Below are 27985 nucleotides of genomic sequence, written 5' to 3'. Positions count from 1 at the left end.
CCTCCCTGCTAACACTCTCGCAGCCCTCAAGTCCATCCTCAACTCTGCTGCGCAACTAGTTCATCTCTCGCCTCGCTACTCCTCTGCTAAGCCCCTTTGCATATTCCTTCACTGGCTCCTATTCCCCCAGCGTATCCAGTTCAAACTACTAACACTAACCTACAAAGCCATCCATAACCTCTCTCCTCCGTACATCTCCGAACTAATCTCCCGATATATTCCCTCACGTAATCTCCGGTCCTCCCAAGACTTCCTTCTCTCCTCCACACTTATTCGTTCCTCACCCAATCGCCTCCAAGAACATCGCCCATCCTATGGAAATCTGTGCCTCAACACGTCTGATTATCCGCCACATTTGGATCCTTCAGATGGAACCTGAAAACCCATCTCTTCAAACAAGCTTACAGCCCTCCATGACCTTGCTTGTTGCCACCTCAACAACATCGGCGCTACTGCAACCCCCTCAACCTACTGTCTCCTTCCCCGTTCCTGTAGAATGTAAGCCCCCAAGGGCAGGGTCCTCTTCTCTCTGTCCCTGTCTATCATTGTTAGTTTTGTTTACTGTAAATGATATCTGTATTTGGTATGCAACCCTTTGGAATCAATGGCGCTATATAAATAATAATAAAAAGCAGCACGGTGGCTCAGTGGTTAACACTGTATGGTGGCTCAGTGATTAGCATTGCAGCACTGGGGTCCTGGGTTCAAATCCCACCAAGGACAACATCTGCAAGGAGTTTGTATGTTCTCCACGTGTTTGCGTGGGTTTCCTCCAGGTTCTCCGGTTTCCTCCCACACTCCAAAGACATACTGATAAGGGATGTAGATTGTGAGCCCCAATGGGGACAGTGCCGATAATGTCTGAATTGTAAAGCGCTGTGGAATATGTTGGCGCTATATAAATAAAAAGATTATTATTATTATTATTACATACCACTCCTCACTAAAACATTTGTCCTTTTTCCTCCCTGGGGTCAGCCCCTTCCAAAGGTCAGAAGTGATGACAGCCTCCCCCTTAAGCATTTACTTTTAGCTCAAACAATGAAGAATATTCCAAGAGCCTTCACCTGAGACTGCATGTAAGACCTCCTGTGGTGACAGCTCCACTGTGTCCACAGTCAACACTCACACAATGGGCTTATTCGCTTTTGGAACAATGATTAGAGGCTCCTGAGATACTGATGAGATTAGTGGAATGTTGGACACTTTACACGTAAAATTAGTGCACATACACTGACGAGCAAGCAGAGCATTAATAAAACACAGCCAGTAAATCTCTAATAAAACACAATAATAATATTGATGACAATGGTGCTCTGTGCTGGAAAAGTATCATAGTCTTTAGTAAGTGAGCAGCTAGGATGACGATGAGGTTGTAAATCACACTTGGTGTGAACCCAGAGCCATAGCAGCTTAGCAGAGGAGGAAGATGAGGTTACGTTGCCGCTTCCCGCACATACATGGAGTGATGCAACCATGACAAGCTCTGCATCCTCAGCCACAACTCTGGGCGTAGCCAGCAAGGGTGGCAAGGGTTTCCTAGCTTGGGCCTTTTTTGAGACTGCAAAGGATGACCCAACTCAAGTTATCTGCCAACTTTGGAAAAAAACAACTCAGTAGTGGCAAAAATTCCAATAATCTGATTACTACAGTGGGGAAAATAAGTATTTAATACTCTGCCGATTTTGAAAGTTTTCCCACCTACAAAGAAAGGAGAGGTCTGTAATTTTTATCGTAGGTATACTTCACCTGTGAGAGACAGAATCTAAAAATATAATCCAGAAAATCACATTGTAGGATTTTTACATAATTAATTTGCATTTTATTGCATGAAATAAGTATTCGATACAATAGAAAAACAGAACTTACTATTTGGTGCAGAAATCTTTGTTACAGTTACAGAGGTCAGACGTTTCCTGTAGTTCTTGACCAGGTTTGCACACACTGCAGCAGGGATTTTGGCCCCCTCCTCCATACAGATCTTCTCCAGATGTTTCAGGTTTTGGAGCTGTCGCTGGGCAACATTGTGTTTCAGCTCCCTCCAAAGATTTTCTATTGAGTTCAGGTCTGAAGACTGGCTAGGCCACTCCAGGACCTTGAAATGATTATTACGGAGCCACTCCTTAGTTTCCCTGGCTATGTGTTTCAGGTCATTGTTATGCTGGAAGACCCAGCCACGACCCATCTTCAATGCTCTTACTGAGCGAAGCCGGTTGTTGGCCAAAATCTCGCAATACATGACCCCATCCATCCTCTTCCATACAGTGCAGTCATCCTGTCCCCTTTGCAGAAAAGCACCCCCAAAGTATTATGTCTCCCCCACCATGCTTCACGTTTAGGACGGTGTTCTTTGGGTAGTGCTCATCCTTCTTCTTCCTCCAAACACGGTGAGTGGAGTTGATACCAAAAAGTTCTATTTTGGGCTCATCTGACCACATGCCCTTCTCCCAAGCCTGCTCTGGATCATCTAGATGGTCATTGGCGAACTTCAATCGGGCCTGGACATGCGCTGGCGTGAGCAAGGGGACCTTGCATGCCCTGCAGGATTTTACTCCATGACTGCATAGTGTGTTACTAATGATAATATTTGAGACTGCGGTCAAAGCTCTCTTCAGGTCATTGACCAGGTCCTCCCATGTAATTCTGGGCTGATTCTTGACCTTTCTCAGAATCATCTTTGTCAGGGAGATATTGGATCTGCAGGAAGGGTGGCAAGGAGGTGGGCTCAAAGGGGCGATCGGTAAATCACCCCTTACGCCACCTCAAGGAGGGGGAGATGTCAGGGAGATATTGATGTCAGGAAAATGTTCTCCTATATTTCCCTGACATGGATATTGACCATTTCTCCCTTTTGTCAGTACCAAGCTGTCTCCATATAAATCTCAGCACAAAGCCCCAATTAACACAGCCATGAGTAAGAGCTTACACAAACAAATGGCAGCCAAGAGGTGCCACCAAGCTTCTTAGAATGCGAGCATCTTGTCCCTGAAAGACGCAGGGGGTAATTAGTGGCAAGATTGCAATAATTTTTCTGTAACTGGTAAGGTTTGCTTTCCCAAGCTTAAAAAAGAGATCGCGGGTCGCGTTCGATAACGCTCAAATCAAACTGAGGAGCCCCTCCTCCATCTATATTGAATCGTCTCCGCGATCGTATAGTGTAAGTTGTCTTCTTTTATCCTGTATATTTTATGTAACTGCTTATGTATTTTAATGTCTCCTTTGTAACATCCTTATATATATTTTTCCTAAACACTGCCTCCCTTTTGGATTAAATCTAAAATTTAATAGTTCTGTTTTTTTTGTCCTGTAATCGTTCCCTCCCCTGAAGCCACATACGCTACCAAAACGCAGGCGTCCGCCCAGGCCTGCATTATATTTCAAATCTTGTCGGTTGTTGCCGAAAATAATATTAATAATCGGGCTATCATGCAGCCAGCAGCAACCATACGGGGGGCGTACACACATATTCCTGTAGCTGGAATTCGGAGGTGTGATGCCATTCACTTTCTGCAAGCTCGCCGATGCCCAAGGAGTGAGTAGTTTGGATTGTGTGCTCGCGATTCCAGACGAAATACTGACAACGTGACGGCACGGTGAGATATTGCATGATCTCCCCGTTGTCGTCGCTGTGGGAGTTCCTGACAAATTGGTGGCAAGCGGTGGGATATTACAGAACATCATTGACTGGATTGAGCAATCATTCCTGTCACTGAAAACTTGCACGGTTCTTGCGGGAATTCTTTGCAGAGTTTTAGGAAATCAGACTCAGTGTTTTAATATTTTTATCTGGGACCAGGCACCAAATGATTGCTGAACTATTGCAAGGTGCTGCAGAGCCGTCCGACAGCAGAGCTCTTATGATGGGGGCGGCCAGCCAAGGCCCCGGATGGCGCTGCTGCAGGGGTCCCACCTATGATTGCCAGCCATACCCACAGCCAGGATAGTGTGGACCCCCACCTGCAGATGGCCTTGGAGCAGCTCGCTGCAGACGATCATGACGGACTACTGCAGCTGATTATGAAGTTCTAGGAGTGAGCAGAGCAATGAGAGGAGCGCCAGGCCCAAGCTGAGCGAGTGCAGTGACAGTACCAGCTGGCGCTAGCCCGGATTCATGAGGAGTCATCCTCCACACAGACCCGTGAGTCCAACAGTGCCAACTGTTTTAAACCCCGTCCTGAGCATTTCCCTGTAATGAAAAAGGATGGGGATCTGGACACATTTCTGCGAGGCTTTGAAAAGGCCTGCAGGCAGTATCAGCTGCCCAAGGACCAGTGGGCAAGGTACTCAACTCCAGGGCTCAGAGGAAAAGCCCTGGAGGTGTTTGCTTCTCTCCCTCGAGAACAAGATGGAGACTATGAGGCCATCAAGCAGGCCCTGATAAAAAAAAATACCAGCTGACTCCGGAGGTTTACAACTATCCCCAGTGTTCCAGCCAGCTGGCCCTCAGCGTGTTCTGCCCCATCTTCCAGCACCTGGACTGCATTTGACTCCCGTAAGTGCTATACTTGTGACCAAACGGGTCACATCAGCCTTGTCTGCCCTTAGAGGCAGAAGATATACACCACACCTGAGGCCCCAGGCCTACTGCAGCCATTCTTTTTGTGGGCGGGGCGGTTGGCCGGGCCCGGGAGAACTTACAACCGGTTACCGTGGGCAACACCGTTACTGTTGGCCTTAAGGACACTGGCGCAGAACGTACCCTTATCCGCCTTGAGTTCGTGTTACCAGAGGAACTCATTCCTGGGAAGACCCTGACTGTCACTGGGTTTGGGGGTGTTCACGTCCCATACTGATGGCCCGAGTTTTCCTGGACTGGGTTGCGGGGAGGGGTTAAAGGAAGTGGGGGTGTCGGAGAATCTCCTCACTAATGTGCTATTGGGAACTGATCTGGGACGGTTGGTTGCCCGGTACATTACTGACAACCCTCCCAGATCTGATATGTTATATAATACCACTGTCAAAAATGTCAATGTGATGCATAATAAAAATGTGTGTTGTGGTAAAGGGGATCTCAGCGACCTCACCACGCGGGGTGATGCTGCTGAGGATCCCCTAAAGCGAGCCAGTATAAGTGCTAGGGGCAAGGGGAGCAGGCACGGACACCAGGATGCAGGTCGTCCCATGCAGGTGACCAGTGTCACGCCAGATGGTGGCATAGTCAATGGTAGCTGCCCCATGACTAGCACGGCTCCAGAGGTGATGAGGAAGGATGGGGGGAAACAGGGGAATCATAGGGAAAGTGGTCCCGTGCCGCAGACCAGTGTCACGACGTTCCCTTCCCCGAAGCCATATACGCTACCAAAACGCAGGTGTCCGTCCAGGCCTGTATTATATCTCAAATCTGGACGGTGGTGGCAGAGAATAATATTAATAATTGGGCTATCATGCAGCTGGCAGCAACCGTACAGGACTTACACACATATTTCTGGAGCTGGAATTCGGAGGTGTGACGCCATACGCTTTCTGCGTGTTCGCCGATGCCCAAGGTATGAGTAGTCTGGATCGTGTGCTCGCGATTCTGGACGAAATACTAACAGCGTGATGGCACGGTGAGATATTGCGTGATCTCCCCGGTGTCGTAGCTGTGGGAGTTCCTGAAAATCCTTACCCCATGAGGCGAGATCTTGTATGGAGCCCCCCAGACCAAGGAGGATTGACAGTCAACTTGTTTCTTCCATATTGTAATAATTGTGCCAACAGCTGCTTGCTTATTGTCCTGTAGCTCATCCCAGCCTTGTGCAGGTCTACAATTTTGTCCCTGTGTCCTTATACAACTCTTTGGTCTTGGCCATGGTGGAGAAGTTGGAGTGTGATTGAATTCATTACCTATATAAAAGACGCCTGTCCACACACTCAAACAGGTGCAACTAATACAGGTAATGAGTGCATAGTAGGAGGCTTCTTAAAGAAAAAAGAATAGGTCTGTGAGAGCCAGAATTCTTTCTGATTGATAAGTGATCAAATACTTATTTCATGCAATAAAATGCTATTTAATTATGTAAAAATCACACAGTGTGATTTTCTGTTTTTTTTTTTTAGATTCTGTCTCTCGCAGGTGAAGTGTACCTACGATAAAAATTACAGACCTCTCTATTTTTTGTGGGTGGAAAACTTGCAAAATCGGCAGTGTATCAAATACTTATTTTCCCCGCTGTACCTGCATGAACCGGCACATGCGAGATCAACACGCTTTAGTCTGGGAATCTCACTGCATTAAAATGCGGACTGGTGGGCCTCTCCAACCATCGGCTGCCCCATCACCCCCATTGCTGCTTCTTTCTCCTCAATCACCTTGGCAAGTGTTCTCACACAGGTCTTCGGCCGCAGAACCTCCACTTGTTTACCCGCTACAGTTGTGAGTGAGAGCCCGTCAGCTGTTACGGAAGTGGACATGCCTGGTGTTCTTGACCGATCTCAGACACCGAGCACATCTTTCTCAATCCACCATAATATCTCCGCCTACACCTAACTCACAGTCCAGCAGTTTGTCGTGTTCACCATACTCCACCCTCTCTCAGCACTGAAGCCAGCCCTCGGTCCTGCAGTTGTTTTCACGTAAAAGATTGTTTCCTCCAATACATGCCAAAGCTAAGAGCTTGAACTTCACCATCTCCAATCTATTGGCAAATGGAAATGCTACCTATCCGCCTGGTGTGTACAGACGGTTTCCGAAAGCTGATGGCCGCCACACTCACCCAGTACCAGATGCCCAATCTCCATTACTTCTCTAAGAAAGCTGTGCCTGCGCTATACCAACATGTTTCAGACAACATCACCCGTTCCTTGAAAAAGTCTATGTCCGAATGTGCATTCCACCACTGATACATTAATGAGCAAGCATGGCCAGGGGTGTTACATTTTGCTTACTGGGCACTGAGTGACTGGTGGCTGTGAGGGCAGACGGGGAAGGGGTTGCTTCACAAGTCTTGGAATCCCCAAGAATTGCGGGAGAAACCTCTGTATCTAATACCTCATTCCCCTCTAAGGCATCCACCTGCGCTCTTAAGGTCTTCCTTAATCAGACACACATTCCAACAGTGCAGAGAGAATCCCCCCCATCTCCGCACTGTGCAGCAGGGGCTCACCACAATCAGGCAGTGCTTAAATTAATATGCCTCGTAAATCACAGTCGAGCAGCTCAAGAGTTGTGGACATCTCTCCAGGACGAGTTTGAGGAATGGCTGTCTCCACTGAACCTGGAGCCAGTGAAGGCCATGTGCGATAACGGTGCGAACCTGGTGGCGGCCCTACGCTGGGGCAACCTCACACATGTGCCTTGCATGGTTCACGTCCTCAACCTGGTGGTACAGCAATTTCTCCGCCACTATCCTGGCCTGGATGTGCTGCTGCAGAAGGCACGGTCGCTGTGTGCTCACTTCCGCCGTTGGCACCCGGCAGGTCATCGACTTGCATCGCTACAGAGGTTTTTCATCTTACCGGTTAACCGGTTGATATGCCATGTGCCCACACGGTGTGTCCACTTTGCACATGTTGCAGCGACTGGCAGCAGCGACGAGCCCTGGTACAGTATGTCATTTTGCATAGCCTGAGCCAACGATGTATGGACGTGCTGCAAATCACTCCAATATGCCAGAAAAAAAGCTGGCGTCTCCAGTAAAATTTTGGCTTAAGTACTAAAATCAAAACCAGAGCACTGTCCTGTTTGTGACTTGATTTGTAAATGTAATAAAGTTTCCAAGATTTTACTGGAGACGCCAGCTTTTTTTCTGGCATATTGGATTCATTTGCCCAGGCCGAGGGGCTTGCTGGATATCCGAAACCTACACGATGGTGGATGCCTACAACGGTGAGCTCATTCAGTTTTCTGTGGTGCAAAATCAAGCTTGTGGAGTGGGCATAGATGAAGGACCTCTGCATCTTTCTGCACAGCTTCAAAATGGCTACTAAGATGGTTAGCGCTGACGACGCCAGCATCAGCATCACTATTCTGTTCATCTTCATGCTGTAGCACACTTTGAATAATCTGCGGAAGGAGGTGGTTGTCCCAGAGGAAGAGGAGGATGCAGAAGGGATAACAATATCTCTAAGTCCCAGACTGTCTTCGCAGAGGTGGGTATCATGGGAGGGTGGATTGCAGCGATCGAGGGGGGCTCTGTTATGCGCTTCTCAGAGGGACTCAACAAGACTTGACACCAAACCAGCAAAGGCTCAGCCACAGATGCACTGGACACAATCCCACCATTGTCTAGTGCCAGACACAGCAGCGTCCTGCGTTGTCTGGCAACCAGGGAACACAGCGTCCCATCTTCTGTGGGAAGAGAAATCCGTGAGAGACACGGCATCCCGTGTCTTCACACATACTGCAACACCAGAATGCAATGCTCCATAAGATATGGGACAGTTTCACAGCACGCTTTGTAGCTCTGCCTCCAAGGTCAGAACAACGGCAATGCTTGCGACCGGAGTAGTGTAGCACCGGACCTGCTCCATTCCCAGGTGGGAGCACAGAACCACGATTCATAACAGGCTCATGGTAACAGACAAACTGTTAGCAAAGGTGCAAGAGCCGAGGAACAAATGGAGAAGGAGGAAGAGGTGGTGAGCGCGCAACAGTTAGGAGATGAAGAGGATAATGATCCTCTCTCTGTTGTTCGTGGTTGCCAGGAGGGGACGAAGAAAGCAAGCTTGACCTTTGAACTTCTGAATTGTAAAGTGCTGCAGAATATTTTGGCGCTATATAAATAAAGGTTGTTATTATTATTATTATTATTATTGAGTGTTACCCTGCCAGCAACACACCATGGACTTGGACTTCATGGAACCACCTGCAACATGATGCCAGTATTGTTAGGATTAGAAATAGTGCTGACTTCTGGGTTGCCACTCTGTTAGATCCACGGTACAAGAGTAAATTTTGACAGATCATTCATCCCCTGGAAAGGGACGCGCGCATGCTGGAGTATCGAAACACGCTTGTAGACAATCTTAAGAGTGGTTTTCCCCAAGACAGCAGTGAGGCGCACAGTGTGCATCGCAGTACTAGACATCCAACCCCGGAACTTTGAGTCGTCAATGCAAAAATATTAGCAGCAGTGTAAGTGGCAGAAGCAATTTCTGTGAGTCCTTTCACACATTTTTTTTAGACCAGCTCATGCACTAGCACAACAGAGTACTAGTCTAACACATAGAGAACGACTGGAGAGGATGGTGCAGGAGTATCTCTAGTCCAATATCCATGCCATCTGGGGGGTTGGACACCTTTGCATTTTGGTCTTCAAAAATGACTCAGTGGCCTGAGCTCACCTGTCATACCTTGAAGGTTTTGACATGCCTGGCTGCCAGCGTTCTTTCAGAACGTGTCTTCAGTGCTGCTGGTGGTGTCTTGAGGGATAAGCGCATCCGGCTGTCCCCTGAAAGTGTATACTACCTAACTTTCATCAAGATGACCAAGTTATGAATCTCCAATAACTTTTTCACCCCAGGCGCAGACTGGGCTGACTAATCTATGGTGTAGTTTTTAGTGTGCTGCATTGATCTCGCATTATTGCAGTCTGTGACACCTTTGTCGTGGCTTCTGTGCCTGCTGCTGATGTTACTAACAATTTTTTGACATGTGGAGACTCCAAGTTGGGTCTCCATTTGGTGGGTTGCCTGTAGTGGAAGGGGTGTCAGAGCCCCATTATACTATTTCTAGTGAAATTGATGCTACTTTAGTGGTGTCTGCCCCTAATTTTTGAAAATGTTTGGACTCCAAGTTGGGTCTCCTTCATGGGTGTTGCCTGTAGCAGTAGGGCTCCCAGACCGGCACGCTAGCACTTACTTTCAGTCAACTACCTGTGTTACTATCGTTACATTTTTTGAACAATAGTAGTCTATGAAGCTGATATTTGTGTCACCTGAGTGTGGATGAGCAGAAAAGCAGCTTGAGCTGTTGCATCAGGGCTCCCAGCACAGCAGACCTACACCGATCCCTCACCCACCTCTTAATTTGAACTTATATTCAAAGCTGTAAATTCTGGCCTAGACCCTGTCTCATGCATGGCCCATGGATGACTGCTGCTGTGCCATTATAACATTTTTACTGTGGGTCAATTGATGCAACTTTTCATGGTGTCTGCCCCTAATTTTTGGAAATGTTTGGACTCCAAGTTGGGTGTCCTTCATGTCTGTTGGCTGAAGAGCACCAGGCCTACACCTGTCACTCATCCATCTGTTACTGATCAATGTTTAAGCTACAAATTCTGGTCCAGGCCCTGTCCCATGCATCCATGCTGCGCAATTATACTATTTGTACTCTACGTCAATTGATGCCACTTTTCCTGGTGTCTTCCCCTAATTTGAGCTCTTTTTCAGCTTTTGCCCCCCCCGCCCCTGAAGATGTTGTCTATGCGTTTGGTTTTGCCTCCCATTGAATTCATCGGGGTTCTGATATTTTCGACGAATGGTTCGGCGAACATCGAGAAGTTCGCCGAACAAGCCGAACTGAACCTTGAAAGGTTTGTTCATCTCTTCTCCAAACCTTTTCCTTGGAGCCCTGAGGTTAAATATCGGGCCCACTGGTCCTCAGGGAGCTGGTACTGTCTGCAGGCCTTTTCAAACCCTTGCAGAAATATGTCCAAGTCCCCGTCCTTTTCCCTTCCAGGAAAATGCTCAGGCTGTGGGCATGGCTGGACTCACTGTTCGATGAGGTGGATCTCTGCATCTGGATTCATGCTAACGCCAGCTGGTTCTCCCGCTCCTCCCGCTGGGCCTGGGCCTGTCGCTCAGCTTTATGCTTGGTTCTCTGCGTACCCATACTCTGCTTTGTGCTCTTGTAGCACCAGCTGCAGGCACAGTCTCTCATTTGCTGCAGAAGAAGTGGCTCACAAGAGTTCATTCCATTCTGGGAGCTGTGATTGCTGCTAGCCCCCTCTGAGCCATAGCTAGGTCTCCCGGTGCTCCACTGATCCCCATCTCTGGGGCCAAATCATGTTGGTCTCTGGCATCATCCTCCACGAAGGCACGGATTAACATCTCTTTGGTCTTGTTGGACCCATCGAGACCTCGCTCTACATACAGCCTGATCAGCACAGCTTTCTCTTTCTTTCTATAAGTATCTTAGCAGTCACTTGCCAAATAAAAGATAGAACAGATGAACAAGAGAATCGGAGAGGAGTGACTGCTATACGTACAGTAATGTCCCAGATAAAAAATATTAAAACACTGAGGCTGATTCCTCAAAATTTTGCACAGAATTCTTGAAAGAACCGTGCAAGTTTTCAGTGACAGGAATGATTGCTCAATCCAGCCACTGATGTTCTGTAATATCCCACCGCTGCCACCAATTGTCAAGGATGACTTTTGAGAGATCAGAATGCAGAATCCCACCGCTGCCACCAATTTGAACTATTGAATGTTATATTAAATAGATAAAAGTTGTGTGTAGGCGCTGGTAGGTGGGCCTGGATATTACCTGCTGCAAGGGATAGACAACCACCACAGGTTGACAGTATTGGAAAAGTCCAATGTTTAAAAGGTAGAAAAAGTTAAAATATCCTGCGCTGGTAAGGTTTAGGCCGTATACTTGAGGGGGGAAGGTAGTTGGGGACAAAAAAGTGGACAATAAAAGAGGATGATAAAATAGTTTTTATTTTAAATAGTAAATCTCGCATAAAACTGACGTTAAATCATAGAGAAGGTTAAAAAATGATAAAAAATTAGATAGAGATAGCTGGTGGGTCTTTTGGGGTGGAGGCTTTTTCGAGGTTCCTGGTAGTGTTATATTAAATCCAAAATGAAGGAGTGTTTCTAAAAATATACAATATATTTTACAAAAGGGACAAAACAATACAGCATATACAGTGAAGGAAATAAGTATTTGATCCCTTGCTGTTTTTGTAAGTTTGCCCACTGACAAAGACATGAACAGTCTATAATTTTAAGGGTAGGTTAATTTTAACATTGAGAGATAGAATATCCAAAAAATCAAGAAAATCACATTGTATAAATTAGATACATTTATTTGCATTTTGCAGTGAGAAATAAGTATTTGATCCCTCTGGCAAGCAACACTTAATACTTGGTGGTAAAACCCTTGTTGGCAGCACAGCAGTCAGACTTTGTTTGTAGTTGATGATGAGGGTTGCACATGTCAGGAGGAGTTTTGGTCCACTCCTCTTTGCAGATCATCTCTAAATCATTCAGATTTTGAGGCTGTCGCTTGGCAACTCGGAGCTTCAACTCCAGACCTATGGGATTAAGGTCTGGAGACTGGCGAGGCCACTCCATGACCTTACTGTGCTTATTTTTGAGCCCCTTCTTTGTTGCCTTGGCTGTATGTTTTGGGTCATTGTCTTGCTGGAAGACCCAGTCACGACCCATTTTTAATGTCCTGGTGGAGGGAAGGAGGTTGTCACTCAGGATTTTACGGTACATGGCTCCATCCATTCTCCCATTGATGCGGTGAAGTAGTCCTGTGCCTTTAGCAGAGAAACACCCCCAAAGCATAATGTTTCCACCTCCATGCTTGACAGTGGGGATGGTGTTATTTGGGTCATAGGCAGCATTTCTCTTCCTCCAAACACGACGAGTTGAGTTATTGCCAAAGAGCTCAATTTTTGTCTAATCTGACCAAAGCACCTTCTCCCAATAACTCATAGAATCATCCAGGTGTTCATTGGCAAACTTCAGACGGGCCTGCACATGTGCCTTCATGGACAGGGGGATCTTGCGGGCACTGCAGGATTTTAAACCTTTAAGGCGTAATGTGTTACCAATGGTTTTCTTGGTGACTGTGGTCCCAGCTGCCTTGAGATCATTAACAAGTTTCCCCTGTGTAGTTTTAGGCTGATCTCTCACCTTTCTCATGATCAAGGATACCCCCCCACGAGGTGAGATTCTGCATGGTGCCCCAGATCGATGTCGATTGACAGTCATTTTATATTTCTTCCATTTTCTTACTATTGCACCAGCAGTCGTCTCCTTCTCACCCAGCGTCTTACTTATGGTTTTGTAGCCCATTCAAGCTTTGTGGAATCTTGTCACTGACATTCTTAGAAAGCTCTTTGGTCTTGCCCATGTTGTAGAGGTTAGAGTCTGACTGATTAGTTGAGTCTGTGGACAGCAGTCTTTTATACAGGTGACTATGTAAGACAGCTGTCTTTAATCCAGGTAACGAGTTGATTAGGAGCGTCTAACTGGTCTGTAGGAGCCAGAACTCATAATGGTTTGTAGGGGATCAAATACTTATTTCTCACTGCAAAATCCGAATAAATGTATCTAATTTATACAATGTGGTTTTCTTGATATTTTTGGGATATTCTATCTCTCAATGTTAAAATTAACCTACCCTTAAAATTATAGACTGTTCATGTCTTTGTCAGTGGGCAAACTTACAAAAACACCAAGGGATCAAATAATTATTTCCTTCACTGTACATGAGGCGCAAATCCTATGGGCATTGAACCCCTACTCCCCTAGCGCTGTTACATGCAGTGTACCATATGCAATCTGTCTGAAGAAGGTCCTTTCGACTGAAACGTCACTGTTTTTGGATTGCTTTGCTAATAAATCTGACATTATTTTTCTGTAACTCGATGAATGATGGATTCTTTCTCCACTGAATACAGCATACACAGTTACATAAAATGAAAAGGATAAAACAAAAGAAACTGTCTACACCGCTCACAGAGATGAGTCAGCTAGTGGATGGAAGCAATCTGGTTGAAAACATCTGGTTAATGGGATCAAGCCTGCACTGACATGTATCTTCCTCAGCATTGAACACTGATCATAAGTTGCTTTGATCTTTTATCAGCACCTGAGTTACACCTAAACACCACCCTTGATGACCTCATGTGGGCCGGGTTGTGGGCTGTCCTCAGCCCTTCATGATTTTATAAAATTCCCAACTTATACGATAACTCTTCTCCGAATGATCGCAGAGGTTAGAGACCGCCACTATATTTTTTTATTGGGATTTTACCATTACACAGAGACCAAACATGACCTGGCTGTTGTCAGTGGTCTGCCTACTATTGATTTGTGGCTTATAGGCAGGGGTAACAGTTATTATAAATTATGAATCTTCTTCCCTGATTCGCCATGACGCTGAAAATGTATGTCTCGTCAATCCATTCAAGCTTCGATATTCATAATTTTCTTTCGGAGACATATATCTGGGCTGGCTATTGTAACATTTCCCCTGCAGGAAACCATAGTGTAACTTGAATCCAAAATGCATTTCTTGTGGACAAAAAGGCTTCTTCCACTACTCTGTTTATGTGTAAACACATGTCCCTATTTTTACCTAATCCTCTGAAAAGACCTTTTCCTGTCTATTCTAAATCTCTTTGTCTATGCACAATAGACATCCTCCTTGGTATTGCTGGAGTCTTTTGTCCTAAAATGAGCTTTTGCATGCTAGTTAACATGGTTCACTATCCAGCTACATCTAATTTCCTACTGCTAATCTTTGTGATAGAGGAGGAGGGAAGGGGGGTGAATGTCCCTGCACTACAGTGGCTGCACAAATTTCAATATTTTCTATAACACCGATGATCGAGGCAACGGGCGGTCACCAGATATTGATGATAGAGGCAACGGGCTGTCACCAGATACCGATGACTGAGTCGACCAGCGGTCACCACATACTGATGACGTAGGTGATGGGCAGTCACCAAATTCTTATAATGGAGACGAAGGCCGGTCACCAGTTACTGATGAAAGAGGTGGCAGGTGGTCACCAGATACCGATGATGGAGGTGACGGGCAGTCACCAGACCCCGATGATGGAGGCCATGGGCGGCCACCAGATTCTAATGGGATTTACATTTTTATTTTCTTCAGTCACATTTTATTTTGCTGATTGATAACAATAAACTATTAACAATTCTGTGTATGAAGCTTTTAACTGCAGCATTTATTCCACCCCTGCTTAAGACTTTTGCACAACCACTGTAGCAGTAAAGAATCCCGCCCTACATTCTAAGCACATACTGCATCTTTGCATGGATTGGTAGGTATGAGAGCTGTGTACTTCATCATGTACCTGGGGGCTTCAGTGCTGTCAGCCGAAGGTTATGGTTCTTTCTGTAAATCTATTGGCTCCTTACAGGACTCCTGAAAGTGTAACTCCGACCTTATTGTTTTTCTAGGTTTTCCATATCCTTAGAACAAATGATGGCGGACAAGGGTGGAGGTCTTCTCTTCAGCAACACTGCCAGCCTATCTGCCAATGGTGGGAATACGTCTTTGTGTCTGGGCCGAGGGTTAGAAGCTGGACCCAACCTCAGCGGAGTGGCAGTAATGAGGCCAGAGGGTCCCAGTCCTGTACTGGTGCCCATGAACCTCTTTGCTACGTGGGAAGTGGATAGATGCTCGCCCAGCTGTGTTCCCAGGTGCGTCTCTGCATGCAGTTAGTTGTGGAAGTTTTTATTCACTTCAGGTGAAACCTTGTGTCCTGCACCCAGATGTGTTAAGAAAAAAAGAAGCTGCTGGGTGTCAATGATTGAGGCATGACATTTGGATATAGGACAGACCCCCACTCCATCGTAAAACAACCATAGCTACAGTAAACCTAGACACTGAAATAAATACACAAAACATTATTTTGGTTGTCAAAATAGCCACAGCTTTTATTTAAATCACAGGATTAAAACAATCACTGTAGGAATCAGGTGACGTGCTAGTACATATCCCCAGCTGTCTGACATACCGCACCAGGACAGACAGCCATAAAGGGGCGGCACGCACTGGCGGTCATTCAAGCAGAGCCAGTAACTCCCAGGGCACCAATGACACTATTATCCTCACTCCTGTGCTTAACCACCGTGCCCGCCTCTTATAGACGTTACCATTACGGTATCCTTTAAGCCGGCCCCCCATAGCCGTGCCTCTTCACCACCATAAGGTTTACATCCTCTATTAGTTAAAATGAATCCACCTTAACTTGTCTGCAACTTCCACCTGACTTCTAAACTGCAAAGCTGTGCCGGGTTATGAATTCCAAGCCACATATGACACTTTCAGCCATTATTATTTTTTTTTTTTTTAATAAGTTAAACGCATATTTTACTTTGGTAAACTTAATATTTTTAAAGAGGCATCTACTTAATAAGGGGACTAAACTTGACAAACCTCCGACTCACAAAGAGTTATCCTACAGCACTCAGAAGAGGAACCCCTGTGGAAGAAACCTCTAGGGAATCATGGCTGAAGGATTGCCCTTCCCTTGGGTTTAGAAAATTAATGCTAATGTTAACTCTTTATAGCCATAATAAAATTGGACATGGTACAAGATATACAAAGGCTAATTAAACAAATACAGTAAAGCATTCACCATTATACAAGTATGGATAAATAAAGTGTTGTAGGACAGTAATAATAACAGGGCAGGGGGCGGGTGATGTTTCCTCCAGTTTTTCCAGGGAGAGTAAGAGAGAGTAAGTAATAAGACATAGAGTTGCCTCCTCTCTGTAAGCCCCATCCTCCTCTCTGTTAAACCCCAGGCACACACATACTGTGATCCTTACTCTTAAAGCAGAATCACTCTTGTTTAAAGTCTGCACAACTATACAAATAGAGCTGCGGGAGTTAAAGGCCCACCCCTCCCAAAGTGATGTCCCCCTCTGCTTAGTGGTCCGGGGGGTTCTTTACTGACATTATTATATTCAATAAAGATGTCGCTGCCAGAATTCAGCATCAGGATCTCCAAAGTGGAGTCCATTATGGCAGTAAAAGCTCCCTCCATGGAGCTCTAGCTGTTGGCACATAGTCACTGGGGAGATTGCAGACTCCAGTATTAGAGATTTAGTGGATAAAATGTAACAGCTCCCAGGATCAGAGTCTTCATCAGATGAGTTACCTGATAGGAGTAGTAGTGCTGGCTTAAGTGGCGCCAAATGGCACTTTGGTACGTCACGTACACTACCGTTCAAAAGTTTGGGGTCATTTAGAAATTTCATTATTTTTGAAGGAAAAGCACATTTTTTTTCAATGAAGCTAACATTAAATGAATCAGAAATCCACTCTATACATTGTTAATGTGGTAAATGACTATTCTAGCTGCAAACGTCTTGTGTTTATTGCAATATCTACATAGGTGTATAGAGGCCCATTTCCAACAACCACCACTCCAGTGTTTTAATGGTACATTGTGTTTGCTAACTGTGTAAGAAGCTAATGGATGTTTAGAAAACCCTTGCACAAGTATATTAGCCCAGCTGAAAACGGTTTGGCTGATTTGAGAAGCTATAAAATTGACCTTCCTTTGAGCTAGTTGAGAATCTGGAGCATTACATTTTTTTGTTCTATGAAACTCTCAAAATGGCCAGAAAAATAGAACTTTCATGTGAAACTCGACAGTCTATTCTTGTTCTTAGAAATTAAGGCTATTCCATGCGAGAAGTTGCCAAGAAACTGAAGATTTCCTACAACGGTGTGTGTACTACTCCCTTCAGAGGAGAGCACAAACAGGCTCTAACCAGAGTAGAAAGAGAAGTGGGAGCCCCGCTGCACAACTGAGCAACAAGACAAGGACATTAGAGTCTCTAGTGTGAGAAATCGACGCCTCACAGCTCCTCAACTGGCAGCTTTATTAAATAGTACACGCAAAACGCCAGTGTCAACGTCTACAGTGGAGAGGCGACTCCGGAATGCTGGCCTTCAGGGCAAAGTGGCAAAGAAAAAGCCATATCTGAGACTGGCTAAAAAAAGAAAAGATTAATATGGGCAAAAGAACACAGACATTGGACAGTGGAAGATTGGAAAAAGGTTTTATGGACAGACGAATCAAAGTTTGAGGTGTTTGGATCACACAGAAGAACATTTGTGAGACGCAGAACAACTGAAAAGATTCTGGAAGAGTGCCTGACGCCATCTGTCAAGCATGGTGGAGGTAACGTGATGGTCTGAGGTTGCTTTGGTGCTGGTAAAGCGGAAGATTTGTACAAGGTAAATAGGATTTTGAATAAGGAAGGCTATCACTCCATTTTGCAACACCATGCCATACCCTGTGGACAGCGCTTGATTGGAGCCAATTTCATCCTACAACAGGACAATGACCCAAAGCACACCGCCAAATTATGCATGAACTATTTAGAGAAGAAGCAGGCGGCTGGTATTCTATCTGTAATGGAGTGGCCAGCGCAGTCACCAGATCTCAACCCCATTGAGCTGTTGTGGGAGCAGCTTGACCGTATGGTACGCAAAAAGTGCCCATCAAGCCAATCCAACTTGTGGAGGGACTTCAGGAAGCATGGGGGGAAATGTCTCAAGATGACCTCAGCAAATTAGCAGCTAGAATGCCAAAGGTCTGCAATGCTGGAATTGCTGCAAAGGAGCATTCTGTGACGAAAGCAAAGTGTGAAGGAGAAAATTATTCTTTCTAATAAAAATCATTATTTCTAACCTTGTCAATGTCTGGACGATATTTTCTATTCATTTTGCAACTCATTTGATAAATAAAAGTATGAGTTTTCATGGAAAACACAAAATTGTCTGGGTGACCCCAAACTTTTGAACGGTAGTGTACATTGATCACATTTTACAAAAAATACTTAATACTAAAACTGCTCATTATTATTATTATTATTTATTATAGCGCCATTTATTCCATGGCGCTTTACATGTGAAAAAGTGGTATACATAGCAAAAACACTTAAACTTGAACAAAACGAGTCAGCGACTGGTACAGGAGGAGAGAGGACCCTGCTCGCGAGGGCTCACAATCTACAGGGGATGGGTGAGGATACAGTAGATGAGGGTAGAGCTGGTCGTGGTGGAGCGGTGGTTACTGCAGGTTGTAGGCTTGCCGGAAGAGGTGGGTCTTCAGGTTCCTTTTGAAGGTTTCCACAGTAGGCGAGAGTCTGATGTGTTGGGGTAGAGAGTTCCAGAGTAGGGGGGATACATGGGAGAAATCTTGTATGCTATTGTGGGAAGAGGGGATAAGAGGGGAGTAGAGAAGGAGATCCTGTGAGGATTGGAGGTTGCGTGTAAGTAGGTACCGGGAGACTATGTCACAGATGTATGGTGGAGACAGGTTGTGGATGGCTTTGTATGCCAGGGTTGAAGGGATTGACAGAGAGGAGAGGCTGGGGAGTAGCGGGGGGACAGGTGGATTAGTCGGGCAGCAGAGTTTAGGATAGATTGGAGGGGTGCAAGAGTGTTAGAAGGGAGGCCACAGAGCAGGAGGTTGCAGTAGTTGAGGCGGGAGATGAGGGTGTGCACTAGTGTTTTTGCAGATTCATGGTTGAGGAATGTGCAGATCTGGGAGGTATTTTTGTGTTGGAGTCGGCAAGAAGTGGAAAGGGCTTGGATATGTGGTTTGAAGGAGAGGTCAGAGTCCAGGGTTACAGCGAGGCAGCGAGCTTGTGGGACTGGGGAGAGTGGTCAGCGATTAACTTTGATGGATAAGTCAGATGGGGAGGTTGAGTGAGATGGGGGAAAGATGATGAATTGAGTTTTATCCATGTTAAGTTTTAGAAATCTGGCAGAGAAGAAGGATGAGATAGCGGACAGACATTGAGGGATTCTGATTAGTAGGGAGGTGATATCCGGTCCAGAGAGGTAGATCTGTGTGTCATCAGCATAGAGGCGATACTGAAAGCCGTGAGACTCCATGAGCTGTCCCAGGCCGAAAGTGTAGATGGAGAAGAGCAGGGGTCCTAGAACTGAACATTGGGAGACAGATAGGGGGTGAGATGAGGAGGTGGTGTGTGAGTCAGAGACACCAAATGTCTGGTCTGTTAGGTATGAAGAGATCCAAGATAGGGCCACGTCCTTGATGCCAAGAGATGAGAGAGTCTACAGTAAGAGGGAATGGTCCACTGTGTTGAAGGTAGATGACAGGTCCAGGAGTAGGAGGACAGAGTAGTGTCGCTTGGATTTGGCGGTTAGTAGGTTGTTGGTGACTTTAGTCAGGGCAATTTCAATGGAGTGATGCGGTTGGAAGCCAGATTGTAAGCGGTCGAAGAAGGAGCAGGAGGAGAGGTGGGAGAACAGTTCAAGGTGGACATATTGTTCCAGTAGTTTTAAGGCATAGAGGAGAAGTGATATGGGGCGATAGCAAGTCAGAGAGGATGGGTCGAGGAAGGGCTTTTTGAGGATGGGTGTGATTGAGGCATGTTTGAAACATGAGGTGGAGATGCCGGTTGTTAGTGACAGGTTGAAGAGGTGGGTTAGAGTTGGGATGAAGACTGTGGTAAGATTTGGGATAAGGTGGGACGGAATTGGGTCAAGTTTGCACGTGGTGAGGTGTGATTTGGAGAGTAAAGAGGAAACTTGATCTTCTGTAATGCTGGAGAAGTTGATTATGGAGGAGGAAGGTTGAGTAGATGTGAGGAGGGGCTGTGGGGACTTTAGGCAAAAGCCTTGTCTGATGTTATCAATCTTCTGCTTGAAGAATGAGGCTAACTCTTTGGCTGAGATGAGAGGAGAGGGAGGAGACGCTGGGGGACAAAGGAGAGAATTGAAAGTGTTGAATAGCTGTTTGGGGTTGTGAGACAGGGAGGATATCAGAGATGAGAAGTAGGTTTGTTTTGCTGAAGTGAGTGTGGACTTGAAGGTATTGAGGGATTGTTTGAATGTGATGAAGTGCTCGTTGGAGTGGGACCTTTTCCATTTCCGCTCAGCAACCCTGGAGGCCCATCACAGTTCTTTAGTCAGGTTGGTGTGCCAGGGTTGCCTGTTGAGTGGGCGAGCTGTGATATGTGTGAGGGGGGCGACCAAATTCGAGAGCTGCAGCTGTTGTGGTGTTATATAAAGTGGCAGAAGCATTTCCATCGTGTAAGGAACTGATATCTGTAAGAGGGAGGAGGGATTCAGAGAGTGAGTGTAGGTCAAGGTGTTTGAAATTTTTGCGAGGGTGTGCAAGTTTGTGAAGTGGGGATTATGGACCTGGAGAGGAGAAGGAAGAGAATGTAAGTAGGTTGTGATCAGAAAGAGGGAGAGGTGAGTTAGAGAGGTTAGATAGGGAACAGAGGCGGGTGAAGAAGAGATCCAGTGTGTGGCCATCTTTGTAAGTGGATGCAACAGACCATTGAGCAAGGCCGAAGGAGAAAGTGAGGGATAGACGCTTAGAGACAGATGGAAGGGAAGTGTCAATGGGGATGTTGAAGTCGCCCATGATGACTATGGGGATGTAAGTGGAAAGGTGGTGAAGTGGTCGAAGAAAGTGGTGGTTGGCCCTGGGGGGCTGTAAATGACAGCCATTTGGAGGTTGGAGGGGGAGTAGATGCGCACACAGTGCACCTCAAAAGAAGGGAGAGTAACGGAGGGTGGCAGTGGGATTTGGGTGAAGGCACACGTGTCTGACAGGATAAAACCTACGCCTCCACCATGTTTGCGAGGGTGTGGGAGAGGTGGAATCCGCCATACGAAAGTGTGTCTGGAGAGGCCGTGTCAGAGGGGGTGAGCCAGGTTTCTGTGATGCCGAGGAAGGAAAGTTTGTTAGTAATGAAAAGATCATGGATGTAGGAAAGTTTGTTGCAGACAGAGCGAGCGTTTCAGAGAGTTCCTGTTAGTGGGGCTGTGAAAGCGGGGGCTGGGCAGATGGGTATAAGGTTAGAAAGGTTGCAAGAGTTTGTGGTAGATCGTGGATAGGAGGTAGAAGTGACTGTGGGGATATAGTGAGGAGGACCAGGATTTGGAGAGATATCGCCAGCAGTGAGGAGGAGTAGAGAAAGTGTTAGCAGGTGGGAGTAGGAGAGACCATGGGGTAGATGTCTGTGATTGGATACATAGGAGTGAATGTTGAGGAATAGTTCTGAAGAGGAGGTAAGATGGATGGGGAGTTCCTTACTAGGTGTAGGGATTAGGGGGGTTAGTAGAAAGTGGAGGACTATACGGGAAAAAGTGAAAACTAACAGAAACATAGTTAAAAGAGAGTAAGCCGTCAAATTGTGGGTTACCTGACCACTGCCCTGACTAACTGCCTCTGAAATAACTGCCACTTATCTCCGAAGCTACTTTGCACAAGAAGACGGGTGCACAACCTTGCATTCATGCACCCCTTAGGCTGCTTCTGATTTTATAGAGCAGACTATAGTATTAGGTGAGGGGCATTGTGGGAGCTGCTTGTGGCTAAATTAGCAGCTGATCAGCACACCAGGAGATGGCTCCATGATCAAAGACAGAGCAAAGGCTATGGCTGGTTACACAGAGTAACACATTCACCATCAGATAATGTCTGCAGGGAGGGGGGGACGGACATGTAAGGCCATGTGCCCAGCAGAAATGCTGCGGATTTTTCCTGAGCGTTTCTGCATCTCCCTGGCAGAAAAAACGCATGAGGATTGTACATGCGGATTGTACGTGCGGATTGTACGTGCGGATTGTGCGTGCGGATTGTGCGTGCCGGTTGTACGTGCGTATTGTACGTGCGGATGTGCGGATTGTGCTTGCGGATTGTGCGTGCGGATTGTACGTGCGGATTGTGCGTGCGGATTGTGCTTGCGGATTGTGCGTGCGGATTGTGCGTGCGGATTGTACGTGCGGATTGTGCGTGCGGGTTGGACGTGCGGACTGTGCGTGCGGATTGTACATGCAGATTGTGCATGCGTTTTTCCTGCCAGGGACATGCGGATATGACGCGTTCTTCACATGCATTTCCGCATGCAGGTTGTGATTTTAGCATCACTTGGAAAGTGCTTGACAACTTGGTCACACTATATAAATCCATGCAACCAGCAACCGGCAAATATAGTGTGACCGAGAGAATGGTAAAAAATAAATCTATACTTACCTTCTGATGGACCCCGGTGTCTTTATTCGATGCGTCCTGGTTGCCGGCAGCTCGCGGTAGATTAAAGGACCTGCCGACGTCAGCGGTCGCGTGACCCGTCACATGACTAAATGACGTCATGGCAGGTCCTTTTCAGACCATCGCGAGCTGCTGGCAGCCAGGACGCATCGCTATGAAGACCGGGGGCCATTATTATTTTTAATAAATAGGGATTTTCATATAATGTTGCAGGATCAGGTCATCAGCCTGTATAACTGCAATAATCAAGTACCGAGTGCAGTTATCGTGTGCATGGAGGGTGTGGAGACAGATGAAGAGGAGGGAACAGTCTTTACAGGTTCTATGGTACCCGGGTCCGGAGGAGAGTCTCCTGTCCTCCACACCCCGGTACCATCCGCACATTGAACGCATGGATTCTGCATGTACAGATGCAGTGATGCGGATTACATGCGTTCCAATGCAAGTCAATGGCGGCGAAAGCGCCGAGCTTCCGCAAAATAATTGTTAGTGCTGCGTTTTTTTCCGCAATGATAATCCGCAGCGGAAATTTCCGCAGCATGTGCACAGCATGCGGATTATCATTGGGGAACATGGCAGGCCTTCTACCAAGCGGTTTTTAAGCGTTTCTGCAGCGGAATTGCCACAGCGGAAACGCTCAAAAAACCTATAGTGGGCGCACAGCCTAATAGGGGGGCACACAGCCTAATAGGGGGGCACACAGCCTAACAATGAGTATTGAGTGGAATGTAACAGATAACATAGCAGAAATGTATCAAGTAGAGATATTGTGCAGCGAGAAGACAACCTAATGATACAATATCAGGGAAATAGATCCACAGATGAGATATACAGCAGGTAGAGACTTATAGCTATTTATCCATAGATCATGTGTGTAATAGCACAAGTACAACAAGTGTAACGGGAAGTCGGCGGCTGTTTATAAGCTGTGCTCTAAAGTAACAGACTGCTCCATTGGTCGGAGAGGTGGGCATGATTGACAGTTGATCTTGGATGAATGTGTGTATATGCCATTGATTGCTTAGTTTAGAGCAGGGGTGCACAGACTTTTTTAGTCTGGGGACTGCATTGTCATCTTTTCTACTGGCTGCAATAAAAGTTAACCTGCTTTGTGTTGTACTAATATATAATTGTGCACAGGTCGTGGCTGAATAATGACATTTTCATATACTCTTGTCGAATTGTCATTATTTCCCTGATGCCACATGTCCTATTCTATTTAGTGGCACACACCGCTCACATATCAGACATATGCAACACTCACATATCAGACACAGACAGCACACACACCGCTCACATATCAGACACAGACAGCACACACAACGCTCACATATCAGACACAGACAGCACACACACCGCTCACATATCAGACACAGGCAGCACACACACCGCTCACATTTGAGACACATGCAGCACACACACCTCTCACATATCAGACGCAGACAGCACACACACCGCTCACATATCACACATGTAGTACACACAACGCTCACATATCAGACACAGGCAGCACACACACTGCTCACATTTCAGACACAGGCAGCACACACACACCGCTCACATATCAGATACAGGCAGCACACACACCGCTCACATATCAGATACAGGTAGCACACACACCGCTCACATATCAGACACAGGCAGCACACACACCGCTCACATTTGAGACACATGCAGCACACACACCTCTCACATATCAGACGCAGACAGCACACACACCGCTCACATATCAGACACAGACAGCACACACCGCTCACATATCAGACACATGCAGCAAACAAAACGCTTATATCAGACACAGGCAGCACACACACCGCTCACATATCAGACACAGACAGCACACACACCGCTCACATATCAGACACATGCAGCACACACAACGCTTATATATCAGACACATGCAGCACACACACCGCTCACATGTCAGACACATGCAGCACACACAATGCTTATATATCAGACACAGGCAGCACACATACCGCTCACATATCAGACACAGGCAGTACACACAACGCTCACATATCAGATGCAGGCAGCACACACACCGCTCACATATCAGACACAGGCAGCACACACACCGCTCACATATCAGATACAGGCAACACACACACCGCTCACATATCAGACACAGGCAGCACACACACCGCTCACATATCAGATACAGGCAGCACACACACTGCTCACATATCAGACACAGGCAGCACACACACCGCTCACATATCAGATACAGGCAGCACACACAACGCTTATATATCAGACACATGCAGCACACACACCGCTCACATATCAGACATATGCAACACACACAACACTCACATATCAGACACAGACAGCACACACAGCGCTGACATATCAGACACAGACAGCACACACCGCTCACATATCAGACACAGGCAGCACACACACCGCTCACATATCAGACACAGACAGCACACACCGCTCACATATCAGACACAGACAGCACACACACCGCTCACATATGAAATACAGGCAGCACACACACCGCTCACATATCAGACACATGCAGTACACACAACGCTGACATATCAGACACAGGCAGCGCACACACCGCTCACATATCAGACACAGGCAGCACACACGCCGCTCACATATCAGACACATGTAGTACACACAACGCTCACATATCAGACACAGGCAGCACACACAGTGCTCACATTTCCGACACAGGCAGCACACACACCGCTCACATATCAGATACAGGCAGCACACACAACGCTCACATATCAGACACAGGCAGCACACACACCGCTCACATTTGAGACACATGCAGCACACACACCGCTCACATTTGAGACACATGCAGCACACACACCTCTCACATATCAGACGCAGACAGAACACACACCGCTCACATATCAGACACAGACCGCACACACCGCTCACATATCAGACACATGCAGCACACACAACGCTTATATCAGACACAGGCAGCACACACACCGCTCACATATCAGACACAGACCGCACACACCGCTCACATATCAGACACATGCAGCACACACAACGCTTATATATCAGACACATGCAGCACACACACCGCTGACATGTCAGACACATGCAGCACACACAATGCTTATATATCAGTCACATGCAGCACACACAATGCTTATATATCAGACACAGGCAGCACACATACCGCTCACATATCAGACACAGGCAGTACACACAACGCTCACATATCAGATACAGGCAGCACACACACCGCTCACATATCAGACACAGGCAGCACACACACCGCTCACATATCAGATACAGGCAACACACACACCGCTCACATATCAGACACAGGCAGCACACACACCGCTCACATATCAGATACAGGCAGCACACACACTGCTCACATATCAGACACAGGCAGCACACACACCGCTCACATATCAGATACAGGCAGCACACACAACGCTCACATATCAGATACAGGCAGCACACACAACGCTCACATATCAGACACAGGCAGCACACACACCGCTCACATTTGAGACACATGCAGCACACACACCGCTCACATTTGAGACACATGCAGCACACACACCTCTCACATATCAGACGCAGACAGCACACACACCGCTCACATATCAGACACAGACCGCACACACCGCTCACATATCAGACACATGCAGCACACACAACGCTTATATATCAGACACATGCAGCACACACACCGCTCACGTGTCAGACACATGCAGCACACACAATGCTTATATATCAGACACATGCAGCACACACAATGCTTATATATCAGACACAGGCAGCACACATACCGCTCACATATCAGACACAGGCAGTACACACAACGCTCACATATCAGATACAAGCAGCACACACACCGCTCACATATCCGACACAGGCAGCACACACACCGCTCACATATCAGATACAGGCAACACACACACCGCTCACATATCAGACACAGGCAGCACACACACCGCTCACATATCAGACACAGGCAGCACACACACCGCTCACATATCAGACACAGGCAGCACACACACCGCTCACATATCAGATACAGGAAGCACACACAACTCTTATATATCAGACACAGACAGCACACACACCGCTCACATATAAGACACAGACAGCACACACACCGCTCACATATCAGACACAGACAGCACACACACCGCTGACATATAAGACACAGACAGCACACACACCGCTGACATATAAGACACAGACAGCACACACACCGCTCACATATCAGACACAGACAGCACACACACCGCTCACATATCAGACACAGGCAGCACACACACCGCTCACATATCAGACACAGACAGCACACACCGCTCACATATCAGACACATGCAGCACACACAACGCTTATATCAGACACAGGCAGCACACACACCGCTCACATATCAGACACAGGCAGCACACACACCGCTCACATATCAGACACATGCAGCACACACACCGCTCACATATCAGACACAAGCAGCACACACACCGCACACATATCAGACACAGACAGCACACACCGCTCACATATCAGACACATGCAGCACACACAACGCTTATATCAGACACAGGCAGCACACACACCGCTCACATATCAGACACAGGCAGCACACACACCGCTCACATATCAGACACATGCAGCACACACACCGCTCACATATCAGACACAGACAGCACACACACCGCTGACATATAAGACACAGACAGCACACACACCGCTCACATATCAGACACAGACAGCACACACACCGCTCACATATCAGACACAGGCAGCACACACACCGCTCACATATCAGACACAGACAGCACACACCGCTCACATATCAGACACATGCAGCACACACAACGCTTATATCAGACACAGGCAGCACACACAACGCTTATATCAGACACAGGCAGCACACACACCGCTCACATATCAGACACAGGCAGCACACACACCGCTCACATATCAGACACATGCAGCACACACACCGCTCACATATCAGACACAAGCAGCACACACACCGCACACATATCAGACACAGACAGCACACACCGCTCACATATCAGACACATGCAGCACACACAACGCTTATATCAGACACAGGCAGCACACACACCGCTCACATATCAGACACAGGCAGCACACACACCGCTCACATATCAGACACATGCAGCACACACAACGCTTATATATCAGACACATGCAGCACACACACCGCTCACATATCAGACACAGACAGCACACACACCGCTCACATATCAGACACAGACAGCACACACACCGCTCACATATGAAATACAGGCAGCACACACACCGCT

General features: G+C 46.8%; 1 protein-coding gene across 9 annotated transcripts in view; it reads left to right on the top strand.

Moving 5' to 3' along the window:
• LOC141257273 (phosphofurin acidic cluster sorting protein 2-like) overlaps nucleotides 1–27985 on the top strand; it is a 552835-nt gene that overhangs the window by 33844 nt on the left and 491006 nt on the right. For all 9 annotated transcript variants that reach the window (XM_073671642.1, XM_073671643.1, XM_073671648.1 and 6 more), the window contains one exon: nucleotides 15096–15338. In XM_073671642.1, the coding sequence (XP_073527743.1) occupies nucleotides 15118–15338 (221 nt within the window). In that variant the 5' untranslated portion in view covers nucleotides 15096–15117. The remainder of the gene's footprint in view (nucleotides 1–15095; nucleotides 15339–27985) is intronic.

The sequence above is a fragment of the Phyllobates terribilis genome, unplaced genomic scaffold (assembly GCF_046119375.1).
Source record: "Phyllobates terribilis strain yellow unplaced genomic scaffold, ASM4611937v1 Scaffold_3__8_contigs__length_932513732, whole genome shotgun sequence".
Classification (NCBI taxonomy): Eukaryota; Metazoa; Chordata; class Amphibia; order Anura; family Dendrobatidae; genus Phyllobates; species Phyllobates terribilis.
Note: the sequence above shows the minus strand (reverse complement) of the source record. Positions and strands in the feature narration are given on the sequence as shown.